The sequence below is a fragment of the Oncorhynchus nerka genome, linkage group LG14 (assembly GCF_034236695.1).
Source record: "Oncorhynchus nerka isolate Pitt River linkage group LG14, Oner_Uvic_2.0, whole genome shotgun sequence".
Lineage (NCBI taxonomy): Eukaryota > Metazoa > Chordata > Actinopteri > Salmoniformes > Salmonidae > Oncorhynchus > Oncorhynchus nerka.
Window position 1 is genome coordinate 31,241,560 of NC_088409.1, and position 25,910 is coordinate 31,267,469.

The 25,910-nt window shown below is 43.3% G+C and overlaps 2 protein-coding genes across 4 annotated transcripts in view; one reads left to right on the forward strand and one right to left on the reverse strand.

Annotated features, from left to right (window-relative positions):
• On the forward strand, positions 1-17,909 carry LOC115140892 (neural cell adhesion molecule 1-like). Its single transcript, XM_065027985.1, has 16 exons — positions 1-157; positions 2,170-2,241; positions 2,438-2,632; positions 3,106-3,243; positions 3,677-3,814; positions 3,956-4,073; positions 8,966-9,120; positions 13,285-13,427; positions 13,557-13,695; positions 14,237-14,404; positions 14,689-14,808; positions 15,140-15,142; positions 15,334-15,461; positions 15,540-15,705; positions 16,694-16,898; positions 17,030-17,909. Exons 1-16 carry the CDS (start codon positions 97-99, stop codon positions 17,157-17,159), a joined length of 2,079 nt encoding a protein of 692 aa, XP_064884057.1. The 5' UTR covers positions 1-96; the 3' UTR covers positions 17,160-17,909.
• The window catches only part of LOC115140893 (B-cell receptor CD22-like), a 14,212-nt gene continuing 5,984 nt past the window's right edge, over positions 17,683-25,910 (reverse strand). Inside the window, exons 2-8 of one of the 3 annotated variants that reach the window (XM_029679344.2) lie at positions 25,486-25,878; positions 25,114-25,362; positions 22,335-22,607; positions 19,268-19,358; positions 18,868-18,919; positions 18,465-18,586; positions 17,683-18,258 (exon numbers count right to left, since the gene is read on the reverse strand). In XM_029679344.2, the coding sequence (XP_029535204.1) occupies positions 18,192-18,258; positions 18,465-18,586; positions 18,868-18,919; positions 19,268-19,358; positions 22,335-22,607; positions 25,114-25,362; positions 25,486-25,878 (1,247 nt within the window). In that variant the 3' untranslated portion in view covers positions 17,683-18,191. Of the gene's footprint in view, positions 18,259-18,464; positions 18,593-18,867; positions 18,920-19,267; positions 19,359-22,334; positions 22,608-25,113; positions 25,363-25,485; positions 25,879-25,910 lie in introns of those variants that run through there. The other 2 variants (XM_029679343.2, XR_010465760.1) reach the window with 2 other exon arrangements.

Here is a 25,910-nt window from a genome sequence, read left to right on the forward strand (position 1 = left end):
TCCACCACTGTTGTATTTCGCGCGCAATTGCATGCAGCAGGTGTCAAGGACTACATCGATCCATTCATTGAGGATAGTGACAACGTTGAGGTAGAAATGGCTGAATCGATGCTCATCTTGAGAATGTGTTCCATAATATTGGTCCTTGGTTTTTCAGGTAAGAATACAAAATCCTAAACACTTCTTCAAGGCTTGAATATTTATATAAATAATCATATTAATTAGGCCTACTTTTATATTTGTTGGGAGTGGGACTATTTTTTGTTTTTAATTGTATTTATTCGATTATTTATTTGTTTATTTGTTCATTAGTTGTCTATATGGATTTGCCTACAGTTTAAATAATGTAGACGTATATAGACAAAAAAAATCACTGTTGGAGTTCATTTCTTTGAATATGTGGTATTTATGCTTCAGTGTAATGACTTTCTTCATTAAAACCCTTGGCAGCAATTTAATTTATCCATATCCAATATATTAATATATATATATAAAAAATTAGTATATCAGAGCTGGTATAGCTTATATCTGATGATCTATCACTGCTACAAATGTAGGATCTTAATTTGATCAACCTGATGCAGGAGAACTTTCCTGTGATGTAGGACATTTAAAACTTGGTGTGTGTTTAAAAAGGCTTCTGAAGTTTGTAATTTCCACTTTGAAATTTCAGACTTGATTTCCCTTAAGATACATTTATCAACCCCTACAAAAATGTAAATTCATTATAATCCACATAATAATGCAAATTTCCTGTTGCTGCAGGATTATTTTCCTGCTGTAGCAAACTGGCTCAAATTAAGATCCTACACCTGTATGGTTCTCCTCATAGGGAACATGGTTCACAGTTTGTGTTCTGTCATGAGATGCACTGAACTTGTTTGTTTTACTTGTCATTGACATGTTTTTTAATCTTATCTTATCTAAGATTCAGAGCTAACTAAAGTGAACATTTTCCTTGCCAATTTTCCCTACATGTACAATATATAGCTTTTTCAACACATTCCTCATGTATATGAATGTGGTACTACAACTATACAGCATTCCGAATGCTAGGACATAGGAGAGAATACTGAGTTTGGTCATCTCATATGTTAAAAAAATAGAATAAAGAAAGAGAATAAAAATATATCTCTACTGAGTTTCATCAGTGTGAGGTGTACCCAGAGCAATGTCCAAGCTCATCTGTTCCTGAGGCTGAATTGTAATAGCAGATAAATGCTTTCTGAATCCATCCCAGCCCATAATTTGGCAGTGCTCTTTAAAATGCTGAAAAAGAGATGCCAACTAACTACTTTTATTATAATTCCACGACATCTAAAGTCATCCTAATTAACCCAGCTGTGATTGTTAAGGCTATATCTTCCCTCTGCTGTAATTTAGTTTTGGCTCCAAGAGCCCCCCGACCTTGTTTTCCACCCAAATTGATGATAGGGGAAAGGAAAGCAAATGGTTGGAAATCTATCCAACCATTTCACTTTTCAGTGGCCAACAGACAAAGCACAGAAAGAAAGTAAGTTATGAGGGGAAGGAGATGTGGCCATATAAGAGAATTGGGGCGCAGACATAGAGCCTGTCTCATCCACAGCCATAGAGCCATTCTCAGCCACAGCCATGCAGCCTGTCTCTGCCTCAGTACAGAAAGGAATAGTGTGCTGCTCAGGAAGCCCACCACTGCCAAGTTCCCTGCTGGTCTTTTCCTGGTCGCCTGTCAGCGTGCTGCAATTAGTTCCTAGGAGCCTATTTATAGGCCTAACTTACTATCTCCAGTAAAACAGTAGGACAATATGGCACACACATGCTCTGTCTGATGGCTGATGGCAGTCTGCAGGGCTTCAGCGTTGACAGGAGCAATTGAGACCTCTCCCCTTCTGCAGGTGTCCCAGGTCAAATCAATCAACTGATCTCTCTTGTAAATGTATAGTGTTGATGAGTGCATCGTCACAGTCTAGCAGAGATACAGTGTAGAACATACACGACAGGTGTGATTTGGTGGTATTTGATTAATCACACTAATGTATTCTTAGTCAATTCGATAGGCAGGCCCAAATGTTTGGCTCTAGGTTCTCCATTTCAATAGTTATTCCAGAATATAGAAGTTTCAAGTGGTGTTACTGTTAGGTGTCTAAAAGGTTGTTCTAATAATGCTCTTCTTCCTCACTGTGTCAGAGGCCAAAATGGAAATCATCACCAGTAAACCAGATGTGTTGCTGGGTGAGAATGCCATGCTCCTCTGCAAAGGTTGGTACAATGTTCTGGCATTTCCATAAGAGCAACATCTTACCATGGTTGAACAAATACAATATAATGCAGAAAATGTAAAGGGTAGAGTGTCTTCTGCATATTGAAGTACACTGGCATATGCAGTTTATGAATTTATATATCCTTAACAAAATATTAATATATGATACACACAATTACACGTAAACCCTCTTAGCTGGTGGGGAAGGAGACATCACCTGGCAGAAAGATGGAGAGGATGCTGAAGATGACCAGGTTGAGAAAGTGGATGAAACATCGTCAAAACTGTTCATCAGGAATGCCAAGATAGAGGATGCAGGACGGTACACATGCCTCTGTGAATTTGACACAGGCCACAGAGATTATGTATCTTATGCCATCTTTGTCTACGGTAAGATGTTTCAAGTAAAACTTTTCACCTGGATAATATGACCAAGAGTCAGTGTTGAAGGGTATTTCTCGTATTGTTTGAGTATTGAGCTAATTAGTGTTGTCTTGCAAGATCAAAGACACCACATAGCTCACATCCCTGTCACACACACACCCACACACACATTTGTTTAACTATCCTTGTTTGCCCTGACCCCTAACCCTAACCCTTAACCCTAACCTTAACCCCAAACCCCCAACTCAATTCCTAACCCGAAACCTAACCCCTAAGCCTAAAATAGCCTTTTTCCTTGTGGGGAACGGTGAAATGTTCCTTAATCCTAACTTTAACCCCAAACCTCAAACCCCCAACCCATAACCCGTAACCCATTTTTCCTTGTGGGGACCGGTGAAATTTTCCTTGAAGATAGGAAAACCAAACACACACACACAATGACCCTTTCACACTCTCCATCCCTCTCTCAACTCACCCAGAGCCGCCATCCTTTGGGCAAACACCGACCAACCATGAGTTCCTGGAGGGTCAAGATGTGGTCATCACCTGTGTGGTCACTGGCAAGCCGGCAGTGGAAGTCAACTGGGAGAGGGACCATCAGAAACTGCACTCTGACGGTAGGAGGGGTACCCTCGCTTCTGATTGTTCATGTGGTATGGGGGTCTCTTAGCTTCCTAGCTCCTCGCACTAACTGCTGCCTGCCTGCCTGTGACCGATGGAGAGGTGGCGGTGGTGAACACGCGGTTGAGGGGCAGAAGGGGTTACGTAGCTCATAGGCTAATCCAATTTGCCATCAAATCGAGGGATGTTTTCCAGACTCTTCCCCCGGGAAACATCTGATTCAATCTGTCTTCTTTTTCCAGAGGGACAAAACACACTGAAAATAACCATCATACAATCCCTGACCCTGTTTCATGTGCACGTCACCATTGACAACCTTAGAGAGCGTGATTGCTTTTTGAAGCTTGGATATATTGATGATTAAGCAGACAGAACGTGTTCCTGACGCTGATCTTTCTTTTCCCTGTTGCTGTCTTTTGCTCCCAGCAGGTCGGATCACAAGATTGAAAGACAACTCCCTACAGATCAACAACATCAGCAGGAAGGATCGCGGATCATATACCTGCGAGGCTAAAATCAAGGACCGGCCCATTTTCAAAAAGCACGTCATCTCCATCTTCGTCAATGGTGGGGTTACTCAAAGTAAAGGAGGGAATAAGGGATATTTTAGGATCTTTATTTCGTACAAACTCTGTATAGACCAGAGGATTAGGTGTGTGTTGTTGTTGACTATAATAAATAATGTCTCCTCTGACCCTCCTGCTGTAGTTCCTCCCACAGTGAAGATCCATGAGGAGGTGAAGAAAGTCATGGCCGGACCAGAGACCAATGTCTCCCTCAGCTGCCTGGTCGAGGGAGTCCCCCAACCGAACATAATCTGGACAATGTGAGTGAGTGTGAGTGTGAGTGAGTGAGTGAGTGAGTGTGTGTGTGTGTGTGTGTGTGTGCGTGTGTGCGTGTGTGTGTGTGTGTGTGTGTGTGTGTGTGTGTGTGTGTGTGTGTGTGTGTGTGTGTGTGTGTGTGTGTGTGTGGGCGTGTGTGTGTGTGTGCTTCCTTGCACTGATGTGCATGTGTGTAAAGCCAGAGTTTCCTGCTTGAAACCTTATGCAGTAACACAGAGAGTGTTACGTACGCCTCTTGGAGGAGGGAACGCAACACCCTGCTACACTCCACTCCCAGTGGAGTGAAAGAGGCATGTAATTGTAGATGCGGGTAAGGATGACAGAAGGAGAGAATATTACCGTTTACATGGAATTTATTTCCTTAACACGGTAATGTGGGGAAAAGGGTCTGGATGGAACCAAAGCTAAGAAAGTTAAAGTTAAAGAGTCCCCTCTCCTACCTTACCTGCCTACCCACTGCTTATGTTACGATAAGCGAAGGGGGGAACCCAAGAGCGGACTCAGCAGAGGAAACCGGGATGAATGTACAAAATGTTTATTGAACACAGCCAACGGGGAGTGCAGAACCGGGAATGCTCAGATGAGTGGCAATAACCAGGAGTGTAGAGTGAGGTTGTAGTTGGCAGCAAGGAACAGGGGAACAAGTCCTGAGGGGAATCCAAGGTGATGGTGGTGAGTAATATCCAGAGCAGGTGGTTGGTGGTGAAATGTAGAACAGGAGACAGGAGCCGGAGACAGAGCAGTATGATCAGAGATTATGACCTGGAAGCGTGGAGATGGCATAAATTAGTTTAAGTAGATGTCTTGATTATGGGACGATATGCAGCTGGTGGGGATTTGCTCTGACTCCAGCACACCTGTCTCCAACCACACAATCACACAAGAGAGAGAGAGACAGGGGGAGAACTGAAGGTTATGACACCACCAGATGGACACCAGAGGGTGTAGTGGGAGCAGATATGACAGTACCCCCGGACGCCACCTGGCGCACGACCCGGCTTGAGGTGTAAAAATCCTTTAAGAGGGGGGGGGTCCAAAATTTGACGACGGGGCACCCAGCTACGCTCCTCTGGCCCGTATCCCTCCCAGTCCACCAAATACTGCCACCCATGGCCCTGACGGCGCACATCCAACAGCCGCCGGACCGTATCGGCAGGATGGTTGTCGATCAGACGAGGGGGTGGAGGAGCAGCTGCAGGAGGGAACAAAGGACTGGAGCAGACTGGTTGATTAGTGACACATGGAAGGTAGGGTGAATCTTGAGAGAGTCAGGGAGTTTAAGATGGACAGCAGAGGGGTTTATGACATGATCAATCTCGTAGGGACCAATGAATCGGGGAGCTAGTTTCTTCGACACCACTTTAAGAGGCAAGTCCTTCGAAGAAAGCCATACCCTTTGGCCTGGAGTGTAGACTGGAGCCGCAGCACGATGACGGTTAGCCTTAGATTGGTTCCTGGTGGAGTCACGAAGAAGGGCAGCCCGGGCCCTCCTCCAAGTGCGATGACAGCGGTGCATGTGGTCCTGGACTGAGGGCATCGCTACTTCAACCTCCTGATCAGGGAACAAGGGAGGTTGGTAACCCAGAGCACACTCAAACGGAGACATACCTGATGAGGCGTTGATGAGGGTGTTGTGGGCATATTCCACCCAGGGTAGCTGGGCACTCCAGGAGGAAGTGTTAGTTGACGTAACACAGCGTATAGCAGTTTCCAACTCCTGGTTGGCCTGCTCAGTCTGACCGTTGGTCTGGGGGTGATAACCAGATGAAAGGCTGACCTTAATGCCCAGAGCTGTGCAGAAGGCTCTCCAAACCTGGGAAGTGAACTGGGGACCTCTGTCAGAAACAATGTCGCTAGGGATGCCATGCAGTCGTAAAATATGGGATACCAGCAGATCCGCAGTCTCCCTGGAGGACGGAAGATTGGAGAGGGGAATGAAGTGAGCTGCTTTAGAAAATCGGTCAATAATAGTGAGGATGACTGAGTTACCATTAGATGGGGGAAGCCCAGTGATGAAGTCCAACGCTATGTGTGACCAGGGTCGACTAGGTATGGGACGAAGGTATGGGACGAAGAAGACCAGATGTAGGTTTGGTGGAGGTTTTATTCCGGGCACAGACTGAACAGGCTGATATGAATTCCCGAGTGTCTCTCTCCATGGTGGGCCACCAAAATCGCTGACGCAGGAAGGCGATTGTTCGGTTCATGCCAGGGTGACAGGTGAGGTGAGTAGAATGGCACAAACAGATCCGTACAAGGGCTGTTTCTAGGATCAGACTGGTTTAGCTGAGCCTGACGAACATGGGACTCAATCTCCCAGGGACTGCAGCAACGAAGCAGGAGGATGGCATGATGGTCTCAGGCTCGGAACTTTTGTTGTCTGCGGAGAACTGATGAGAGAGAGCATCGGGCTTAATATTCTTAGATCCAGGGCGATAAGTGAGTTTGAAGTTGAAACTTCCAAAAAAGAATGCCCATCTGACCTGCCGAGAGTTGAGACGTTTGGCGGTCTGGATTTTTATGATCCGTCCACACAATGAAGGGAAGAACTGAACCCGCTAACCAGTGATGCCACTCCTCAAGAGCCAGCTTAACAGCCAAGAGTTCCCGGTTGCCAACGTCAAAATTTCTATCTGCAGGTGAGAGCTTGCGGGAAAAGAAGGCACAAGGATGGAGTTTCTGATCCACTGGAGAACGTTGTGACAGAAGTGCACCTACCCCAGTGTTGGACAAACTGGAGTTCTGGGTCTGGCTGGGTCAGGATTGGAGCAGAAGTGAAGCGGTACTTGAGTTTCTGGAAAGCTGCCTCTGCCTCAGGGAACCAGTGGAATGTAGTGGAGGTTGAGGTGAGAGCGGTGAGAGGAGCTGCCAAACGACTGTAGTCACGGATTAATCGTCTATAAAAATTGTCAAACCCCAGAAAACGCTATAACTGCTTCAGATTCATGGGCACAGGCCACGCCGTGACTGCCCTAACCTTGGCAGGGTTCATTCGTAGCTCACCTTGAGCAATAATGTAACCTAAGAAGGACACTGAGGAAACATGAAACTCACATTTCTCAGCCTTGAAAAATAGCTTATTCTCCAATAGCCTTTGGAGAACTTGGTGGACGTGTTGCTTGTGAGCCTCCATGTCCTTAGAAAAAATAAGAATGTCATCCACATAGATAAAAAAAAACACCCAATGACATCCCTCAGGACATCATTCACCAGGCCCTGAAAAACAGCCGGGGTGTTAGTGAGACTAAAAGGCATAACAAGATACTCAAAATGTCCAAGTGGTGTGTTGAAAGCCGATTTCCACTCGTCTCCCTCTCTGATGCAGACAAGGTGGTAGGCATTCCGGAGGTCCAGTTTAGTAAATACTGTGGCACCATGGAGGGGACAAAAGCAGAACTGATGAGTGGCAATGGATACTTATTCCTGATGGTGATGCTATTCAACCCACGGAAGTCTATGCATGGCCTCAGTGATCCGTCCTTCTTCTTGACGAAGAAAAATCCAGCTCCCACCGGAGAGGAAGAAGGCCTGACATGTCCGACAGCCAGGGAGTCCTGGATGTATTCCTCCATGGCTTCTTGCTCGAGGCGAGACAGGTTATACAACCTGCTACTAGGAAGAGGAGCTCCAGGCTGAAGCTCGATAGTACAATCGTAAGGCCGATGAGGTGGCAGGGAGGGAGGGGTTTGCTTGCTGAGTACAGGTGCTAGACCGTGATATTCTGGAGGTACAGAAGACAGATCTGGGGGTTCTGGAATGGACTGGGGTGCAGACAAGTCAGGAGAAAGGGCAGAATGTAGACAATTAGAATGGCAAAATGTACTCCAAGTAGTAACCCTTCTGGTAGACCAATCAATCTGTGGGTTGTGTAGCTTTAACCATGGATGGCCCAGAACCAGAGGTGAGTGAGCACAGTCGATAATATGGAAACTGACCTTTTCCTGGTGATTACCAGAAAGACGCAGGATAACAGGGACAGTTTTCTCCAAAACATGGAAGAGTAGTTTTCCATTGAGAGCTGTGGCTTCCAGAGGTGAATCGAGCAAAACAGTATCCAAACCCAACTGTTTAACAACCCCTTGGTCCAGAAAACTCTCGTCGGTGCCTGAATCAATGAGAGCAGGCAGAGGAAAAGCCTGACTCTGCCACACAAGGTTGGCCTCAAGCAGGGGTCTGGGAGATGATGGGCAGGCAATTTGGCTCAACAGTATATCCCCCACTACTGCTGAGCCCTCTCTTTTGCTGGACACCGGGTACAAGTGGAGACCAGGTGGCCAACCTGACCCCAATACAGACAGCTCCTAGTACTGATACACCGCTGCCTCTCCTGCCGAGCTGCATGGGTTTAGGATTGGAACCTGCCTGGTGATGTGATGCAGTGGGAGAAATTGAGCAAGACAACGAAGCAGCGAACAACGAAGACAACAAAAGCACTCCCAAGGTGCCCCCCCCCCCCTGTTTCCCCTGTCGAGAGGGAGGGTTCAGAGAGGGAGGGTTCAGAGCTCCAATCATCGATGGGGCCGACCGATCAGCTGCTTAGAATCCAGGAAGCAATTTCCTGAAATACACACATTACAAACACATACCAACCCAAAACACAGAAACTGGGGAATGTAGAGCGAGAGAGAGCAAGAGATAGCGAGAGAAAAAAAACGAGTGTGTATTGGATAGTGAATGTTTGGGTGAAGGCCTCCAGTGTGTCTATATTTATGTGGTAATTTATGTCTCAGTGCACCGCTAATATGGCGTGCCATCCTGTCGGTGTGGTTGACTGTGTGTCTCTCTTCCTGTCTGCTTCCTTATCAGCAGCGTGCTAATGTTCTGTAGCACCAGGCCTCACTTCTGTCTGTCTGTCTGTTGGCGCTTCCCTCCTCAGCCCAGACTCTTCAGATGAGTCCCGCTACAAGTACAACTCGGACAAGAGCGAGCTCATTATCTCGTCTGTTGTCAGGAGCGACTACGGAGAGTACATCTGCACGGCCAAAAATAAGATCGCAGAGAGCAGTGCCATGATCATGCTGGATGTCTCAGGTGTGGTTTGTTAGAGAACATCAGGGAACACACTCCTCCTGGAAACAAACAGCTGTAGCTTCGTAAGACCAAGCTTTCTCCAAAACAACAGTATTTGAATACTTCCTTCCAGATGTTTATGTTCCTGATATACAGAGATATCATGGAGAATTTGATTCAGTGTAAGCAACCATTTTCTGTCAGACAGCCTAGTGAGCCTGAGCCAACAGAAGCTGTTTCAGAAAACAAACCATTTGATCCCATTCAAACCCATTACCCGTGTAACATTTTCAACCAGGTAAAAGTAGCAGTTTGTGTCTCCCATCAGAGAATTAAAAAAATGTAATCTTCAGGTGTTTTCAGAAAGATTCATGAACAGAATGGGTACCTTTGAGGAAAATGGGGAAGGTTCATGCTTTTTCAATTTCAGCCAAGTTGAAGGTTTAGTAAAAAAAAATTCAAATCTAGTTCTGGGGGCCATGTAATTTGTAATTGATGAAATTCCAATATTTCTTTGTGTTTTAAAATTAGTTGCTTAGAAGGCTATATATCGATGTGTGCCTGATGCCACCCCTCATCTCTGATTCTCCACTGGTCACACAATATCAGGTGTGCCTATAGGCTATTTAGTGTGGTCTCAATCAAATGATCCATAGCCTATATAGGCTATAGGCTATAGGCTATGAAATGCAGGCTTTGCACAGAGCAAAGTTATATTTCTAAGATAGCTGCTGGGATGGTATAAATAAAACTAGACTGCATTACACACTGTAATGGATATTCCAACCCTGAGCTCTGGCCTGCTCTGCTCTTGCTGATCAAAACCTTTTTCGTGTCCCGCCTAACCAATGGCTGTGCTGTGTAGGCCTAAGGTGTCAGTTCAGGGGGAGAGTCAATGTTGTTGAGTAGGCCTTGCGTGCAGTCCAGCCTATAGACTAGGTCAAAATAAGCCATATTTGAGTAACTTACATTGTGGTGCTAAAACTTGAAGCAGGAGCTGCGGTACAATTGGAAATGGACAGCTTATGGTGCTGGGAGTAGGCACAGTCTTCATTTTAATTAGACTTTACTAACAACAAGAGGGCTTTGTGTTGGAGCATATTTCTTCCTATTTAAGAAATAAGAGGTAGGCCTACCTGTTTGACAGACAGAATAGGCTGCTATATCCATATATGTGTCAGTCAATTCCTCCACCCACCATGTACTCTTTAAACAGCCTACCTCCATGTCAGTGAAGGGCTGTTAAGTTAAAACTAAGATTCAAATTGAAGGGGTATGAGAGAGTATGCCCTTAGCCTACCTTTTATTAAAGAAAATGGCAAAAATCACAGGCCTACCCCTTGTTAGCTTAAGATTTTGAAGAAAATAAAACAGATCCTATTATGTAAAGGGATCTACACTAAATGTACAAAACACCTCCTCTTTTGATGACATAGACTGACCAGGTTAATCCAGGTGAACACTATGATCCCTTATTGATGTCACCTGTTATTCAATCAGTGTAGATGAAGGGGAGAATACAGGTTAAAGAAGGATTTTTAAGCCTTGAGACAATTGAGACATGTAGTATGTGTGCCATTCTGAACTTTAATGGGAAAGACAAAAGATTTAAGTGCCTTTGAACAGGGTATTGTAGTAGATGCCAGGTGCACCGGTATAAGTCTGTCTAGAACTACAATGCTGTTGGGTTTTTCAAGCTCAATCGTTTCCCATGTGTATAGAGAATGGTCCACCAACCAAATGACATCCAGCCAACTTGACACAACTGTGGGAAGCATTGGAGTTCGACACCTTGTAGTCCATGCCCTGACAAATTGAGGGCGTGGTGCAAAAGGTGGTGCAACTCAGTATTAGGAAAGCGTTATAACAATGCAATGGTCCGAGATGCTTTATGCTAGAAACAAGCTTTGAAATAACTGGGAAAGACGTGGATGCATATGGGGATATCATTGTTTAGTTTCTTCTACATTCAGATGCTCAGCTACAACCTTCTATAGCCAAGGACAAAAACCTGACTTTGCTTGGGAAGTCATCTAAACGCAACATGTAAAGTGTATTTCATGAGCTGAAATAGAAGATCCCAGAAATGTTCCATTCACACAGAAAGCTTATTTCTCTTAAATGTTGTGCACAAATTGGTTTGCATCCCTGTTAATGAGCATTTCTCCTTTGCCAAAATATTCCATCCACCTGACAGGTGTGGCATATCAAGAAGCTGATTAAACAGCATGATCATTAAACAGGTGCAACTTGTGCTGGGGACAATAAAGACAACTCTAAAATGTGCAGTTTTGTCACACAACACAATGCCACAGATGTTTCAAGTTTTGAGGGAGTGTACAATTGGCATGCTGACTGTATGAATGTCCAACAGAGCTGTTGCTAGAGAATTGAAAGTTAATTTCTCTACCATAAGCCGCCTCGAATGTCATTTTAGAGAATTTGGCAGAACATCCAACCGGCCTCATAACCACACACCATGTGTAACCACGCCAGCCCAGGACCTCCACATCCGGCTTCTTCACCTGCGAGATAGTCTAAGGAGGGGAAGGGTTGGTGCTGAGGAGTATTTCTGTCTTTAATAATGGCATTTTGTGGGGAAAAACAAATTCTGATTTAGTGGGCCTAGCTCCCCAGTGGGTGGACCTGGCTCCCAAGTGGGTGGACCTGGCTCCCAAGTGGGTGGGCCTATTCCCTCCCAGGCCAACCCATGGCTGCTCCCCTGCAAAGTCATATGAAATCCATAGATTAGGGCCTAATTTATTTATTTCAATTGACTGATTTCCTTCTATGAACTGTAACTCAGTAAAATTGTTGCATGTTGCGATTATATTTTTGTTTACATACTTCTATCACTATCAATTGATTAATCTATTCACGTTTTGTGCCATAGAAGATGGTTAAACCCGGACAGCTTTTAGGGAAACACTTGTGACCTTCTCTCATTGGGTTAAGCCATTGAAGAAGAGTAACCGGCAGTTAAAGCATACATTTGTCTGTGTCGGTAGGCCTATTCTGTCTGGGGCGGAAAAGTAGGCCTAACTTCAAGATTCCTCATGATGTAGAAGATTTAATTATTTACAAACAGGGACAGTTTCATTTAAAACAAGACACACTGATTTGGCATTAGAGAAATATGATAAGATGAACACATAGGAACAACTCTCTGTCCATTCTTAGCCTGTAAATTTGGTAGTTTGTGTGTTATTAAAAAATATTCTACTAATATGTAAAATTACTTAGAATTGCATGAAAGGTTTATAGAAGGATATTTTTTCTCGTACCTGCAAATATGATTATAGATTTATGTAATGCTTTTACTATAAAGGAAATCTTTCCACCTTTACTCTTGTCCACGGTGGTCTGCGAACCCACAAACTTTTGGCCCGGGCCGCAGCCCTGTGCGCGATCAAAATTCATGTGCTGCCATGTATGGCTTACAGGACAAATAACAGTTTCTAAAACTTCATATCTAAGGCTCTGGTTTGTCCAAGAAGTCAGGGCAAATGTTAGACATTTTCTCTGCTATCCACTTTATGTTGTAATTATTATTTTGGTTAAAGGGGAGGGTCACTTTTTTCAAGCGTTCAGGGAGGGTTTAGGTAGAACATTCCAAGACAGTCGTGAAGAGGGCACGACAAAACCTTTTCTCCCCCAGGAGACTGAAAAGAACCAGATCAGAGTCCAGGAGGTACAGAGTGGCAGACAGACTCGTGGTCAAGGCAGGCAGAATGGTCAGGCAGGTGGGTACAAAGTCCAGAAACAGGCAAGGGTCAAAACCGGGAAGACTAGAAAAAGGGGAATAGCAAAAGGAGTACGGGAAAAACACGCTGTTGACTTGACTAAACATACAAGACGAACTGGCACAGAAAGACAGGAAACACAGGAATAAATACCCTGGGAAAATAAGCGACACCTGGAGGGGGTGAAGACAACAACCCCCCCCCACCCCCCCCCCCCCCCACAAAAAAATACCAATATCTTGCTGGCTTAACCATACATAATACCAATATCTTGCTGGTCTTCGAAGCCATCTGAACACACAACTCACAATCATTTTTCCTATTTAACAGAAGAGGCACATATATTGTTAATAATTTACACATATTTTTATCTATTATAATTTGTTTATTGTTACGCAAAGCACTCAGTTTGTCCTGTCTCAGGTTCTGTACGTGTTTACAGAGCATCCTGTAGCAGTGCTGAGCCAGGAGAAGATGGAGCTGGAGCCAGGCCAGACTCTCTCAGTGTCCTGTAACGTCTCAGGACACCCTATGCCCGCGCTGCAGTGGGTCAGGAAGACCAACAATGACCACCTGCTAACAGTGGTAAGACAGACGATACATTCACACAGTGGCATTAATTACTACAAATATTGGGGGAGAATCAGGCAGAGAATTGTATTGTTATATCTCTCTCCTCGGAGTTCCTGTCTGGTTGTGTTTGTGTGGATACAGGACACTGGTGGAGGTCGAGTGAGAATGGAGGATGGCTATGTCCTGGTCGTTGACAATGTGACTCCCTCAGATGGAGGGCTGTACAGCTGCATGGCTATCAGTCCTGCTGGCAACGCCTCCACAGACTTCAGCCTGCAGAGTAAGGCCACCCTTGACCTTCCTATTCTGTTATGATAGTACTTAGCGCTAACACAACATTCCACTGGACACAGATGTCAGCTCAACGTTAATTCAACGTGAAATAATCAAAAATGTCATCAAGTTATTGGATTTAGGTTAAAAGTCGGGTGAAAAAAATCTGAAATTCACTTACGTTGATACATTTTTTCAAATCCAATCAGTTTTCCTACGATGATTCAATGTCATCGCATACATTTTTTGGGTTTAAATAACATGGAAACAATGTTGATTCAATCAGTTTTTACCTTTCTATAAACGGACAAGCAGCCACAAACCACTATAAAATTATAAAACAACTGAAAACATTGTAGGTACTCGATTTACATTTGCAGTGTTCACCGTTTTTTGTTTCCAACGACAATGTTCTTATTCTTTCATCTCTGCTCATTCCCTCTTCACCTCTCTGTCTTTGAAATGCTCTTCATCTCCGTCCTTTCTCCCTGTTTCCCTCTCCTTCCTCCCTCCCATTCTCCATCTTTCTCTCATCTCTCCTCCCCCAGCCTGGCCAGGCAAAGCATCCCAGGTAAGTGGCACCCCAGGGCCCACATCGGTCCACTTCACCCTGGGGGCTTCCCTGGTGGACGGGGGCTCTCCCATCACCCACTTCACCCTCCAGTGGAAGACAGGACGTGAGAACAATTGGCAGGAGAGAGTCATCCAGTCCACAGGTAAAAACCTGGCTCTCAGTGACCATTCTATTTCATACTGTAGATGATGTTTGAGACAGTTAGGATGAAGCCAATGAATACACTGAGGACTAGAAGTCGTATCTGAACAATGATTTCCCTAAAACCAGGGGAGGCCTCTGATGACCATTTTAGTGATATGACTAGTTATGAGTAGTTTTATTAGTTTGAGTGTATATATATATATATATATATATATATATATATATATATAAATACATAAAAGTGATATGTGTGTGTTCATGCACTCTGTTGTGTGTGTGCAGACCCCCTGGTTATCACAGATCTGATTCCCTTCACCTCCTACTCTGTCCGGTTTGCCCCTCGGAACCACCTGGGTCAGGGTGGCTTCTCAGACGAGCTCACAGTCCGCACACAGGGCATACGTGAGTGTCACCCTCCTCTTCCTCCTCTCTCTCTCCTCACTCCCAACCGCATCATATCTAGGCAAATGCAGTATAGTTATTATTAAATGTCACCAACTATCATTGTTCAAACTGCATTACTTGTGTTAACAAGCTATATCCATATTGCCTACTGTTTTGAGTGTCTGTCTATACTGGCTGGAAGAAATGTTCATCTGCCATCATTCACTCATTCCACTGTCACATGATCATCCACATGACATCCTCACCTGCTCGCTGACGGCCATTCATGCTCCATTATTTCCCCGCTCCTGATGACATCATCCCATTCCATCGGCATTCGGCCCCGCAGGAGGTAAAGTACTGACACGTGTTGTGAAACTGAAAAGTCCGTTTTTCACGGATAACCAACCTCCCTGACATGACAGTAGATTTTACTACAACAGTTTCACACACTGTGTAGTTATAAGCTGGCTGATGCATGAACACCCCTGACCTCTGTACCTACTGTACCAACACACTGCCTCTACCTGCCTGCCTCCTCAGGGGAACCAGACAGCCCGGTCCTGGTGGCCAGCGAGGGGAAGTTTGAGGGCAATATGTTCTCAATCCCTTTAACACAGTTGGACAGCGGAGGCTCCCCCATTATCCACTACATTGTCCGTTACAGAGTGGTGAGTATGCATGCGACAAAAGATCAAGACATTGCAGAGTGTGCAAGACCTTACACCCCCCCTCTGTCTTTCTCTTAGAATAAGATGGACGAGGACTGGAGGGTGAAGGACCTGCCGTCCAACATGACAGTGATCAACCTCCATGACCTGCAGTGTAAATCAGACTACCACATGGAGGTGCTAGCCGTCAACTCCTACGGCTCCTCCAGCCCAGCCAAGCTGAACTTCAATGTCCCACAACCTGGTAAGCTGCTATAACATACTGTAGTAGTGAAATAAAGCTTGAAACCTTCTGAGAGGAGGGACAAATACTGGATTGAGCAGAGTAGGGTAGTGCTGCCACCACCTTTTGATTAACCGGTTTGTCTGAGTGAAGGAAACACCAGAACTCAACAACAATATAGCAAACGATTATATATTTTATAAAACATTTCAATTCGTAAAACAGCGTGGATTATCTCAGAGAGATGCCCTACTATATTTCTGCGGTCTATGCAACTGAGCCTGAGTAGGAAGAAGAAAACTGTGGTGTAAGGAATACACATAGGCTATGAGCTTAATTACACACTAGGAGGTGACACTGCATACAAAGGTGGAAACATGCAGTTACACGACAAACTGGACATCAAATACTCTTAAAGCATGCGACTTCACTGCAGACAGGTGCTTGGACCAATACAAACAGTCAAAAGACCCACATGATAGTGATGAAGGCACAAAGAGGACCCAGCACTACAATAGCTGTTCTGTCCTCCCTTCATAACCCACCCTGTAATTTAAAAAGATACTCCTAACAACTAAACACATTTACCAGGACTCTGCACACAGAATAGGACACGGACTTGACACTAAACATTCAAAACATTTAAAAACATTTAGCTTGTCTAGCTGACGAGACACTCCCGTGGGGTCTGAGCGTGTGCACCCTTTCTGCGCTCTCACTTTATAATAGTTTTTCCAGAGTCCCGGGCAGAGCTGGAAAACAGGCACAGGTGCCAGCAATTAGTTCATTATTTGGTGATGTCATTCCTTATGAGCTGTTTCACAGCTTTACCACGGTCACATTCTGGAAAACGGACTATTGCCCAATAGAGAGGAAAATATCTCTGAAATAAAACAGTTACAGAACAGAGCAGCCAGAGCAGGATAAATTGTTTTACTAAGTTTAAATATGATTCTCTTCCTCTCTCTCTCTCTCCCTCCCTTTCATCCCCTCCCTTCTTCCCCTTCAGTAGCCAAGATGAATAAGGGTGGGATGGGGAAAGGGGCCGTGGCAGGCATTGTCATGCTCATCTTTTTGGTGCTACTGATTGCTGTGGACGCCACCTGTTGCTATACCAACCGCTGCGGCATGCTGATGTTCCTGGCTGTCAAGCTGTTTGGGCAGAAGGTCCCTGGGATGAAGACTGTGGAGGAGGGTGACGGCACCTGTAATGGGTAACACTGTTCTCTAGCCTACTGTCTGCCTGTTCCTCAATGTAACATATTCAGAGGGTTGTAGTGTGGTTATGTGTGTTTCTCTATATGAACCCTCCTGAGCCTCAGCTTATGTGTGTCCTTCAATGCAGAGACTTGAAGTTGAATAGGCTAGGAACACCGAGGGATAGCATCCCAAAACTGCAGACACAAAATGGGGCAAATAATGGGTTGCAGGTGGAGGTCACGTGCGACAAAGCACCCCTCACTAAATTAGAGTAGGTGGCCGATGACGATGTCAGAGGGGTGGACACAGCACACCCTCCCCTAAACGGGCTGTGATCCATAAAAAATTTCAAAAAGAGGCACCTCCACACTTATAAGTCAGCAGGTGTGTTTGATCACGGACTAATTCAATTATAACTAATATACCCATGTGCAAAGTTTTGATACCCATTTTAATTGTTAGGTAGCCACCACCCACTTGCCACTGCTAGAGTCTTTCATGACTTGACATCCTAGTATCTTAAGAATGGAACCTGTAAATGCCAAAGTAGAAAGGAGGAAGTATTGTGAGTAGGGGGACTTAGTTAAATGTTTTTGGAGAGTTTCCAGGACAGTCCAAGTTGAGAAAGGATAAGGATTCGGAAAGTTATCTGTGAATTGTAAAGTCTAACATCAACAGATGGTTGTAATTTCATCCAGCCCTGTGTGTTAAGTGTTACATTTCCTTTATATTTCAGTACCTTCTTGTTATATTTCAGTACATTAAGGCGGCTGTAATTTGTCAGGGAGACCTTCGTAGTTCATTCATTGAATCATAACTCATTATTTATTGAAGTTTATATTCACTTTAATCTGCAAACAATCTGTAAGTGACATACCATTATTTGATAAGGACAGTTTATCCTAACATATTAACATGTTTCCACATTGAATATACAGCATAATCTCATTAAGAAATAACAACGTGTCAAAATTACATCTCTTCAAGTGTTGTAATCATGAGAAATATACAGAGCTCATATATTACAGAGCAATATGATATGCTTATTTTTTAATATCTGTTGTTAAATGGAATACCCTGTGTGCTCATGTAATAATTTTATTTTGTATTTGTATAATTATCCACTTTTTTTACTGTTTATTTTGTATATTGTACCCTGTACATTGTTTGTACATACACATACAGTATAACAGCTTGTATTTTGCTATTTAAAAAACGTGACTTAAACATAATTTTTTTCATTCACTTTTCTTGAGTTTACCATATTGTAGGCCTTGAGGTCTAGATATCAAAGTTCTCTGACCACCTCAGTGTGTTTGCAGTTGTCTGTAGATAACTGCATCGTCATCCTCTTCCTTGTTATTCCACTGCATCCTTTTAAAGGGAACAGGTTTTTAGTGCAGATCTATATTTGTATTTACCTAGTAGTTATTACTATATTACAGATACTATGTAATGTAAGCCTGTTGTTGCATTGTTGGGGACACGTTTTTTGCAAGTTATTATGCAATGGTTTTGATACACATTATTTTCCTTGTGCAATTTACTTTGAGTGTCTCACTCACTCTGTGTTTATTTACCTGGGTGAAGGAGCAGGCCTGATATTGAGCTCTGCGTAGTTCATGTCATCAGGATCAGTGATCGGCTTGGCTGACCATTTCATGTTTTCATAGATGTCCTCTGGTCTAGACAAGGTTGCTTTCTGTAACTAACAGTCAGAATACAGTCAAAATACTGAGCACTGGCCCCAGGCATAGAATGACTCTCTTTCTACTCATTGGCATATTTTAATTAACTCAAAGTTCAATGGGATTGATTTCCACATTTACCATTCAACTTTCATACAAGCTGTTTTTTATTTAAGAAAAACAGAACAATAAATTCCATGTGTAAGGTTTGTTTTCGCAATGACAACATAGCCCATTCGCAATGACAACCACAGTAAGGCCACTGTTCGTACTTTACTTTCCTCTGATCACCTACCTGGGGGACTGGTTTGGTTGGAAGCTTCTTCTCGGCCGTATTCAACTTCCGTCTGTGGATGATACAACAAAGTGAGAATTCAGCCATAAAGGCCAACTAAATAGCCTGTTATGCTTTTTAGTAACTTTCCACTGTGGGCCAACCAAACCAACAGTTGGTGGTTGTCGATGCCAGTATGGTAAATCTTTTCGAAAGAACATTGGAAATAAAGAAGTTGTGAAAGTCTCAGTTGTGACATGATTACGACATCAAGCCTGTAGACAGTGTATTTTCATTTGTGTACACAGCTGAAGAGGGAGGGGAATGGGGCGAATATAATTCTATACATTTCTAAAGAAGAGATAGGGGAGAGAGGGCCCTTCGGTGCACTATAATATATGTTTAGTACTTTATGAGACACCTTTTTATGTAAATGAAGAGCACCACAATCACTGCTGTGACAAGGAAGAGAGCCCCAAATGCTGCCAGGACCATCATTAAATGGGCTGATTCTGGAACACAAGAGAAAAGACACTATTAAACCTGATCAGATCATATGCTGTAACTTCATATCCCGTCTGCCTTTGTTTTGTTGAGATACACAGGGCAGACATCATATACTGTAACTTCATATCCCGTCTGCCTTTGTTTTGTTGAGATACACAGGGCAGACATCATATACTGTAACTTCATATCCCTGTCTGCCTTTGTTTTGTTGAGATACACAGGGCAGACATCATATACTGTAACTTCATATCCCTGTCTGCCTTTGTTTTGTTGAGATACACAGGGCAGACATCATATACTGTAACTTCATATCCCGTCTGCCTTTGTTTTGTTGAGATACACAGGGCAGACATCATATACTGTAACTTCATATCCCTGTCTGCCTTTGTTTTGTTGAGATACACAGGGCAGACATCATATACTGTAACTTCATATCCCTGTCTGCCTTTGTTTTGTTGAGATACACAGGGCAGACATCATATACTGTAACTTCATATCCCTGTCTGCCTTTGTTTTGTTGAGATACACAGGGCAGACATCATATACTGTAACTTCATATCCCGTCTGCCTTTGTTTTGTTGAGATACACAGGGCAGACATCATATACTGTAACTTCATATCCCTGTCTGCCTTTGTTTTGTTGAGATACACAGGGCAGACATCATATGCTGTAACTTCATATCCCTGTCTGCCTTTGTTTTGTTGAGATACACAGGGCAGACATCATATACTGTAACTTCATATCCCGTCTGCCTTTGTTTTGTTGAGATACACAGGGCAGACATCATATACTGTAACTTCATATCCCGTCTGCCTTTGTTTTGTTGAGATACACAGGGCAGACATCATATACTGTAACTTCATATCCCGTCTGCCTTTGTTTTGTTGAGATACACAGGGCAGACATCATATGCTGTAACTTCATATCCCTGTCTGCCTTTGTTTTGTTGAGATACACAGGGCAGACATCATATACTGTAACTTCATATCCCGTCTGCCTTTGTTTTGTTGAGATACACAGGGCAGACATCATATACTGTAACTTCATATCCCGTCTGCCTTTGTTTTGTTGAGATACACAGGGCAGACATCATATACTGTAACTTCATATCCCGTCTGCCTTTGTTTTGTTGAGATACACAGGGCAGACATCATATACTGTAACTTCATAACCCTGTCTGCCTTTGTTTTGTTGAGATACACAGGGCAGACATCATATACTGTAACTTCATATCCCGTCTTCCTTTGTTTTGTTGAGATACACAGGGCAGACATCATATACTGTAACTTCATATCCCTGTCTGCCTTTGTTTTGTTGAGATACACAGGGCAGACATCATATACTGTAACTTCATATCCCGTCTGCCTTTGTTTTGTTGAGATACACAGGGCAGACATCATATACTGTAACTTCATATCCCGTCTGCCTTTGTTTTGTTGAGATACACAGGGCAGACATCATATACTGTAACTTCATATCCCGTCTGCCTTTGTTTTGTTGAGATACACAGGGCAGACATCATATACTGTAACTTCATATCCCGTCTGCCTTTGTTTTGTTGAGATACACAGGGCAGACATCATATGCTGTAACTTCATATCCCTGTCTGCCTTTGTTTTGTTGAGATACACAGGGCAGACATCATATACTGTAACTTCATATCCCGTCTGCCTTTGTTTTGTTGAGATACACAGGGCAGACATCATATACTGTAACTTCATATCCCGTCTGCCTTTGTTTTGTTGAGATACACAGGGCAGACATCATATACTGTAACTTCATATCCCGTCTGCCTTTGTTTTGTTGAGATACACAGGGCAGACATCATATACTGTAACTTCATATCCCGTCTGCCTTTGTTTTGTTGAGATACACAGGGCAGACATCATATGCTGTAACTTCATATCCCGTCTGCCTTTGTTTTGTTGAGATACACAGGGCAGACATCATATACTGTAACTTCATATCCCTGTCTGCCTTTGTTTTGTTGAGATACACAGGGCAGACATCATATACTGTAACTTCATATCCCTGTCTGCCTTTGTTTTGTTGAGATACACAGGGCAGACATCATATACTGTAACTTCATATCCCGTCTGCCTTTGTTTTGTTGAGATACACAGGGCAGACATCATATACTGTAACTTCATATCCCTGTCTGCCTTTGTTTTGTTGAGATACACAGGGCAGACATCATATACTGTAACTTCATATCCCTGTCTGCCTTTGTTTTGTTGAGATACACAGGGCAGACATCATATACTGTAACTTCATATCCCTGTCTGCCTTTGTTTTGTTGAGATACACAGGGCAGACATCATATGCTGTAACTTCATATCCCTGTCTGCCTTTGTTTTGTTGAGATACACAGGGCAGACATCATATACTGTAACTTCATATCCCTGTCTGCCTTTGTTTTGTTGAGATACACAGGGCAGACATCATATGCTGTAACTTCATATCCCTGTCTGCCTTTGTTTTGTTGAGATACACAGGGCAGACATCATATACTGTAACTTCATATCCCTGTCTGCCTTTGTTTTGTTGAGATACACAGGGCAGACATCATATGCTGTAACTTCATATCCCTGTATGCCTTTGTTTTGTTGAGATACACAGGGCAGACATCATATACTGTAACTTCATATCCCGTCTGCCTTTGTTTTGTTGAGATACACAGGGCAGACATCATATGCTGTAACTTCATATCCCTGTCTGCCTTTGTTTTGTTGAGATACACAGGGCAGACATCATATACTGTAACTTCATATCCCTGTCTGCCTTTGTTTTGTTGAGATACACAGGGCAGACATCATATACTGTAACTTCATATCCCTGTCTGCCTTTGTTTTGTTGAGATACACAGGGCAGACATCATATACTGTAACTTCATATCCCTGTCTGCCTTTGTTTTGTTGAGATACACAGGGCAGACATCCCAACAGCGTGGCATACAAGAAGTGCAGAAGTGTTGCAGTACCTTTAACTTTCACCTCCTGTTCTGTAGAGTTCTGTGATCCAACGGCATTCTGGGCCATACAGAAGTACAGTCCACTGTCATCAGAATCTATTTCGAGGAAGGTGTGTTCTTTCCCCATCCCTAATCTTAGTGAAGTTAGCGTTCCTGTCCTCTGAAACCAGGTGTAGGTCTCTGCTGCAGGGTTGGCGTTATTGCTGCAGGTCAGAGTCAGACGACTGCCTTTCACTACCTCGGGGCTCGGGCTGACCTTAACAGAAACGTTCCTTGGAGCATCTGGAAGCAGACGTACAGAAAACAACATTGTATTGTGTGTATTCATTTGACTGTAAAGTCACCCCCCTTGGCGTTTCTCCTATTTTGTTGCATTGCAACCTGTAATTTAAATGGATTTTTATTTGGATTTCACGTAATGGACATGCACAAAATAGTCCAAATTGGTGAAGTGAAATGAAAAAATAACTTGTTTTAAAAAATTCAAAAGAATGAAAAACAGAAAAGTGGTGTGTGCATATGTATTCACCCACTTTGCTATAAAGCCCCCAAATAAGATCTGGTGCAACCAATTACCTTCAGAAGTCACATAATTAGTTAAATAAAGTCCACCTGTGTGCAATCTAAGTGTCACATGATCTGTCACATGATCTCAGTATACAGTTGAAGTCGGAAGTTTACATACACTTAGGTTGGAGTCATTAAAACTTGTTTTTCAACCACCCCACAAATTTCTTGTTAACAAACTATAGTTTTAGCAAGTCGGTCAGGACATCTACTTTGTGCATGGCACAAGTAATTTTTCCAACAATTGTTTACAGACAGATTATTTCACTTATAATTCACTGTATCATAATTCCAGTGGGTCAGAAGTTTACATACACTAAGTTGACTGTGCCTTTAAACAGTTTGGGAAATTCTAGAAAATTATGTCATGGCATTAGAAGATTCTGATAGGCTAATTTACATAATTTGAGTCAATTGGAGGTGTACCTGAAGATGAATTTCAAGTACTACCTTCAAACTCAGTGTCTCTCTGCTTGACATCATGGGAAAATGAAAAAAAATCAGCCAAGACCTCAGAAAACAATTGTAGACCTCCACAAGTCTGGTTCATCCTTGGGAGCAATTTCCAAACGCCTGAAGGTACCACTTTCATCCGTACAAACAATAGTACACAAGTATAAACTCCATGGGACCACACAGCCATCATACCGCTCAGGAAGGAGATGCGTTCTGTCTCCTAGAGATGAACGTACTTTGGTGCGAAAAGTGCAAATCAATCCCAGAACAACAGCAAAGGCCCTTGTGAAGATTGCGTAGGAAACTTGGTACAAAAGTATCTATATCCACAGGAAAACAAGTCCTATATTGACATACCCTGGAAGGAAGGAAGAAGCCACTGCTCCAAAACCGCCATAAAAAAGCCAGACTATGGTTTGCAACTGTACATGGGGACAGAGATTGTACTTTCTGGAGAAATGTCCTCTGGTCTGATGAAACAAAAATAGAACTGTTTGGAGGAAGAAGCTGAAGAACAACATCCCAACTGTAAAGCACGGGGGTGGCAGCATCATGTTGTAGGGGTCTTTTGCTGCAGGAGGGACTGGTGCACTCCACAAAATAGATGGCGTCATGAGAAAGGAAAATTATGGGAATTTATTGAAGCAACATCTCAAGACATCAGTCAGGAAGTTAAAGTTTGGTCGCAAATGGGTCTTCCAAATGGACAATGACCTCAAGAATACTTCCAAAGTTGTGGCAAAATGGCTTTAAGGACAACAAAGTCAAGGTATTGGAGTGGTCATCACAAAGCCCCGACCTCAATCCTATCGAAAATGTGTGGGCAGAACTTAAAAACTGTGTGCAAGCAAGGAGACCTACAAATCAGACTCAGTTATACCAGCTCTGTCAGGAGGAATGGGCCAAAATTCACCCAACTTATTGTGGGAAGCTTGTGGAAGGCTACCCGAAACGTTTCAACCAAGTTAAACAAGTTAAAGGCAATGCTAACAAATATTAATTGAGAGTATGTAAACTTCTGACCCACTGGGAATGTGATGAATGGCGCTAAATACTTGAGACCTGTTTCAGTCTTCCAGAGATTTGAGACTGGGACGGAGGTTCACCTTCCAGCAGGACAATGACACTAAGCATACTGCTAAAGTAACACTCAAGTGATTTAAGGGGAAACATTTAAATGTCTTGGAATGGCCTAGTCAAAGCCCAGACCTCAATCCAATTGAGAATCTGTGGTATGACTTAAAGATTGCTGTACACCAGCGGAACCCATCCAACTTGAAGGAGCTGGAGCAGTTTTGCCTTGAAGAACGGGGCAAAAATCCTAGTGGCTAGATTTGCCAAGCTTATAGAGACATACCCCAAGAGACTTGCAGCTGTAATTGCTGCAAAAGGTGACTCTACAAAGTATTGACTTTGGGGGAGTGAATAGTTATGCACGCTCAAGTTCTGTTTTTTTGTGTCTTTTTTCTTGTTTGTTTCACAATAAAGAATATTTTTCATCTTCAAAGTGTAAATCAAATGATAGAAACCCCCCAAAAATCAATTTTTATTCCAAATTGTAAGGCAACAAAATTGGAAAAATGCCAATCGGGGTGAATACTTTCGCAAGCCACTGTATGTTTGTAGTACTGCATTTATACATTAATACAGACAATGAACAAAGCCATCTAAAATGTACATTGGCCACTGTGAAGAGAAAACAACCCACTGAAGATAACTGACTACATCATAAATCGCATCAAACCAACATTTATTGCTGACTTACATCTCACATCCAGCAGTATTGGTGTAGATGTGCCTTGCCCCAGACCACAGGAGTAGCTCCCAGTGTCATTAGGGGAAAGTGGACCTAGGAGATACTGCCCACCATGGACACCAGAGACACCAGGAAGTGGGCGGCCATCTTTAAACCAGAGGAACTCCATTTGAGGAGGGTTACAGGTGGAGGTGCAGGCCAAGGTGACGTGGTCTCGCTCCTTAATGGGGCCATTTTCATTTAACTTTAGGGATAAGACTGACAAAGACGATACATGTATAACAAATATAGGACATGTTGAAGGGTTAATAACTGACCATCCTAGGTTTTGTAATACCTTAATTGTTTAGTGTGATGACATGTACACAAATCTAGATTTACCTGGTATTGTCAGGTCCACATCCAACGATCCTGTAAATGCCTGAGGGCGCTGATTACGTCCATTTGCCTCAAATCTGAAGAAGAATCTGCCACTGTCATCTTCAGTCACATTGTTGAGTTTCAGTGTGCAGTTATTGTCTTGGTCATAAAACTCTGTTCTTCCACTGTATCTTGTCTTAATCAGTCCAGATGTGTTAAACACTCCATCTCCTTGCTGTAAGCCGTCTAGTTTTGTATTGCCTCTCGGAGTGAACCATATCTTTCTTCCAACTTTCTGGGTAGCTGGGTAGCTGTAAATACAGTCAAATACCACTGATGAGCCTTTTAATGCACAGATAACGGTAATCGTGTCCCTGTCACGGTACCAGACAGACCAGGTGTGTGCCAGTGTGCCTGAAAACAGCGATTGAAAAATCAATACATTG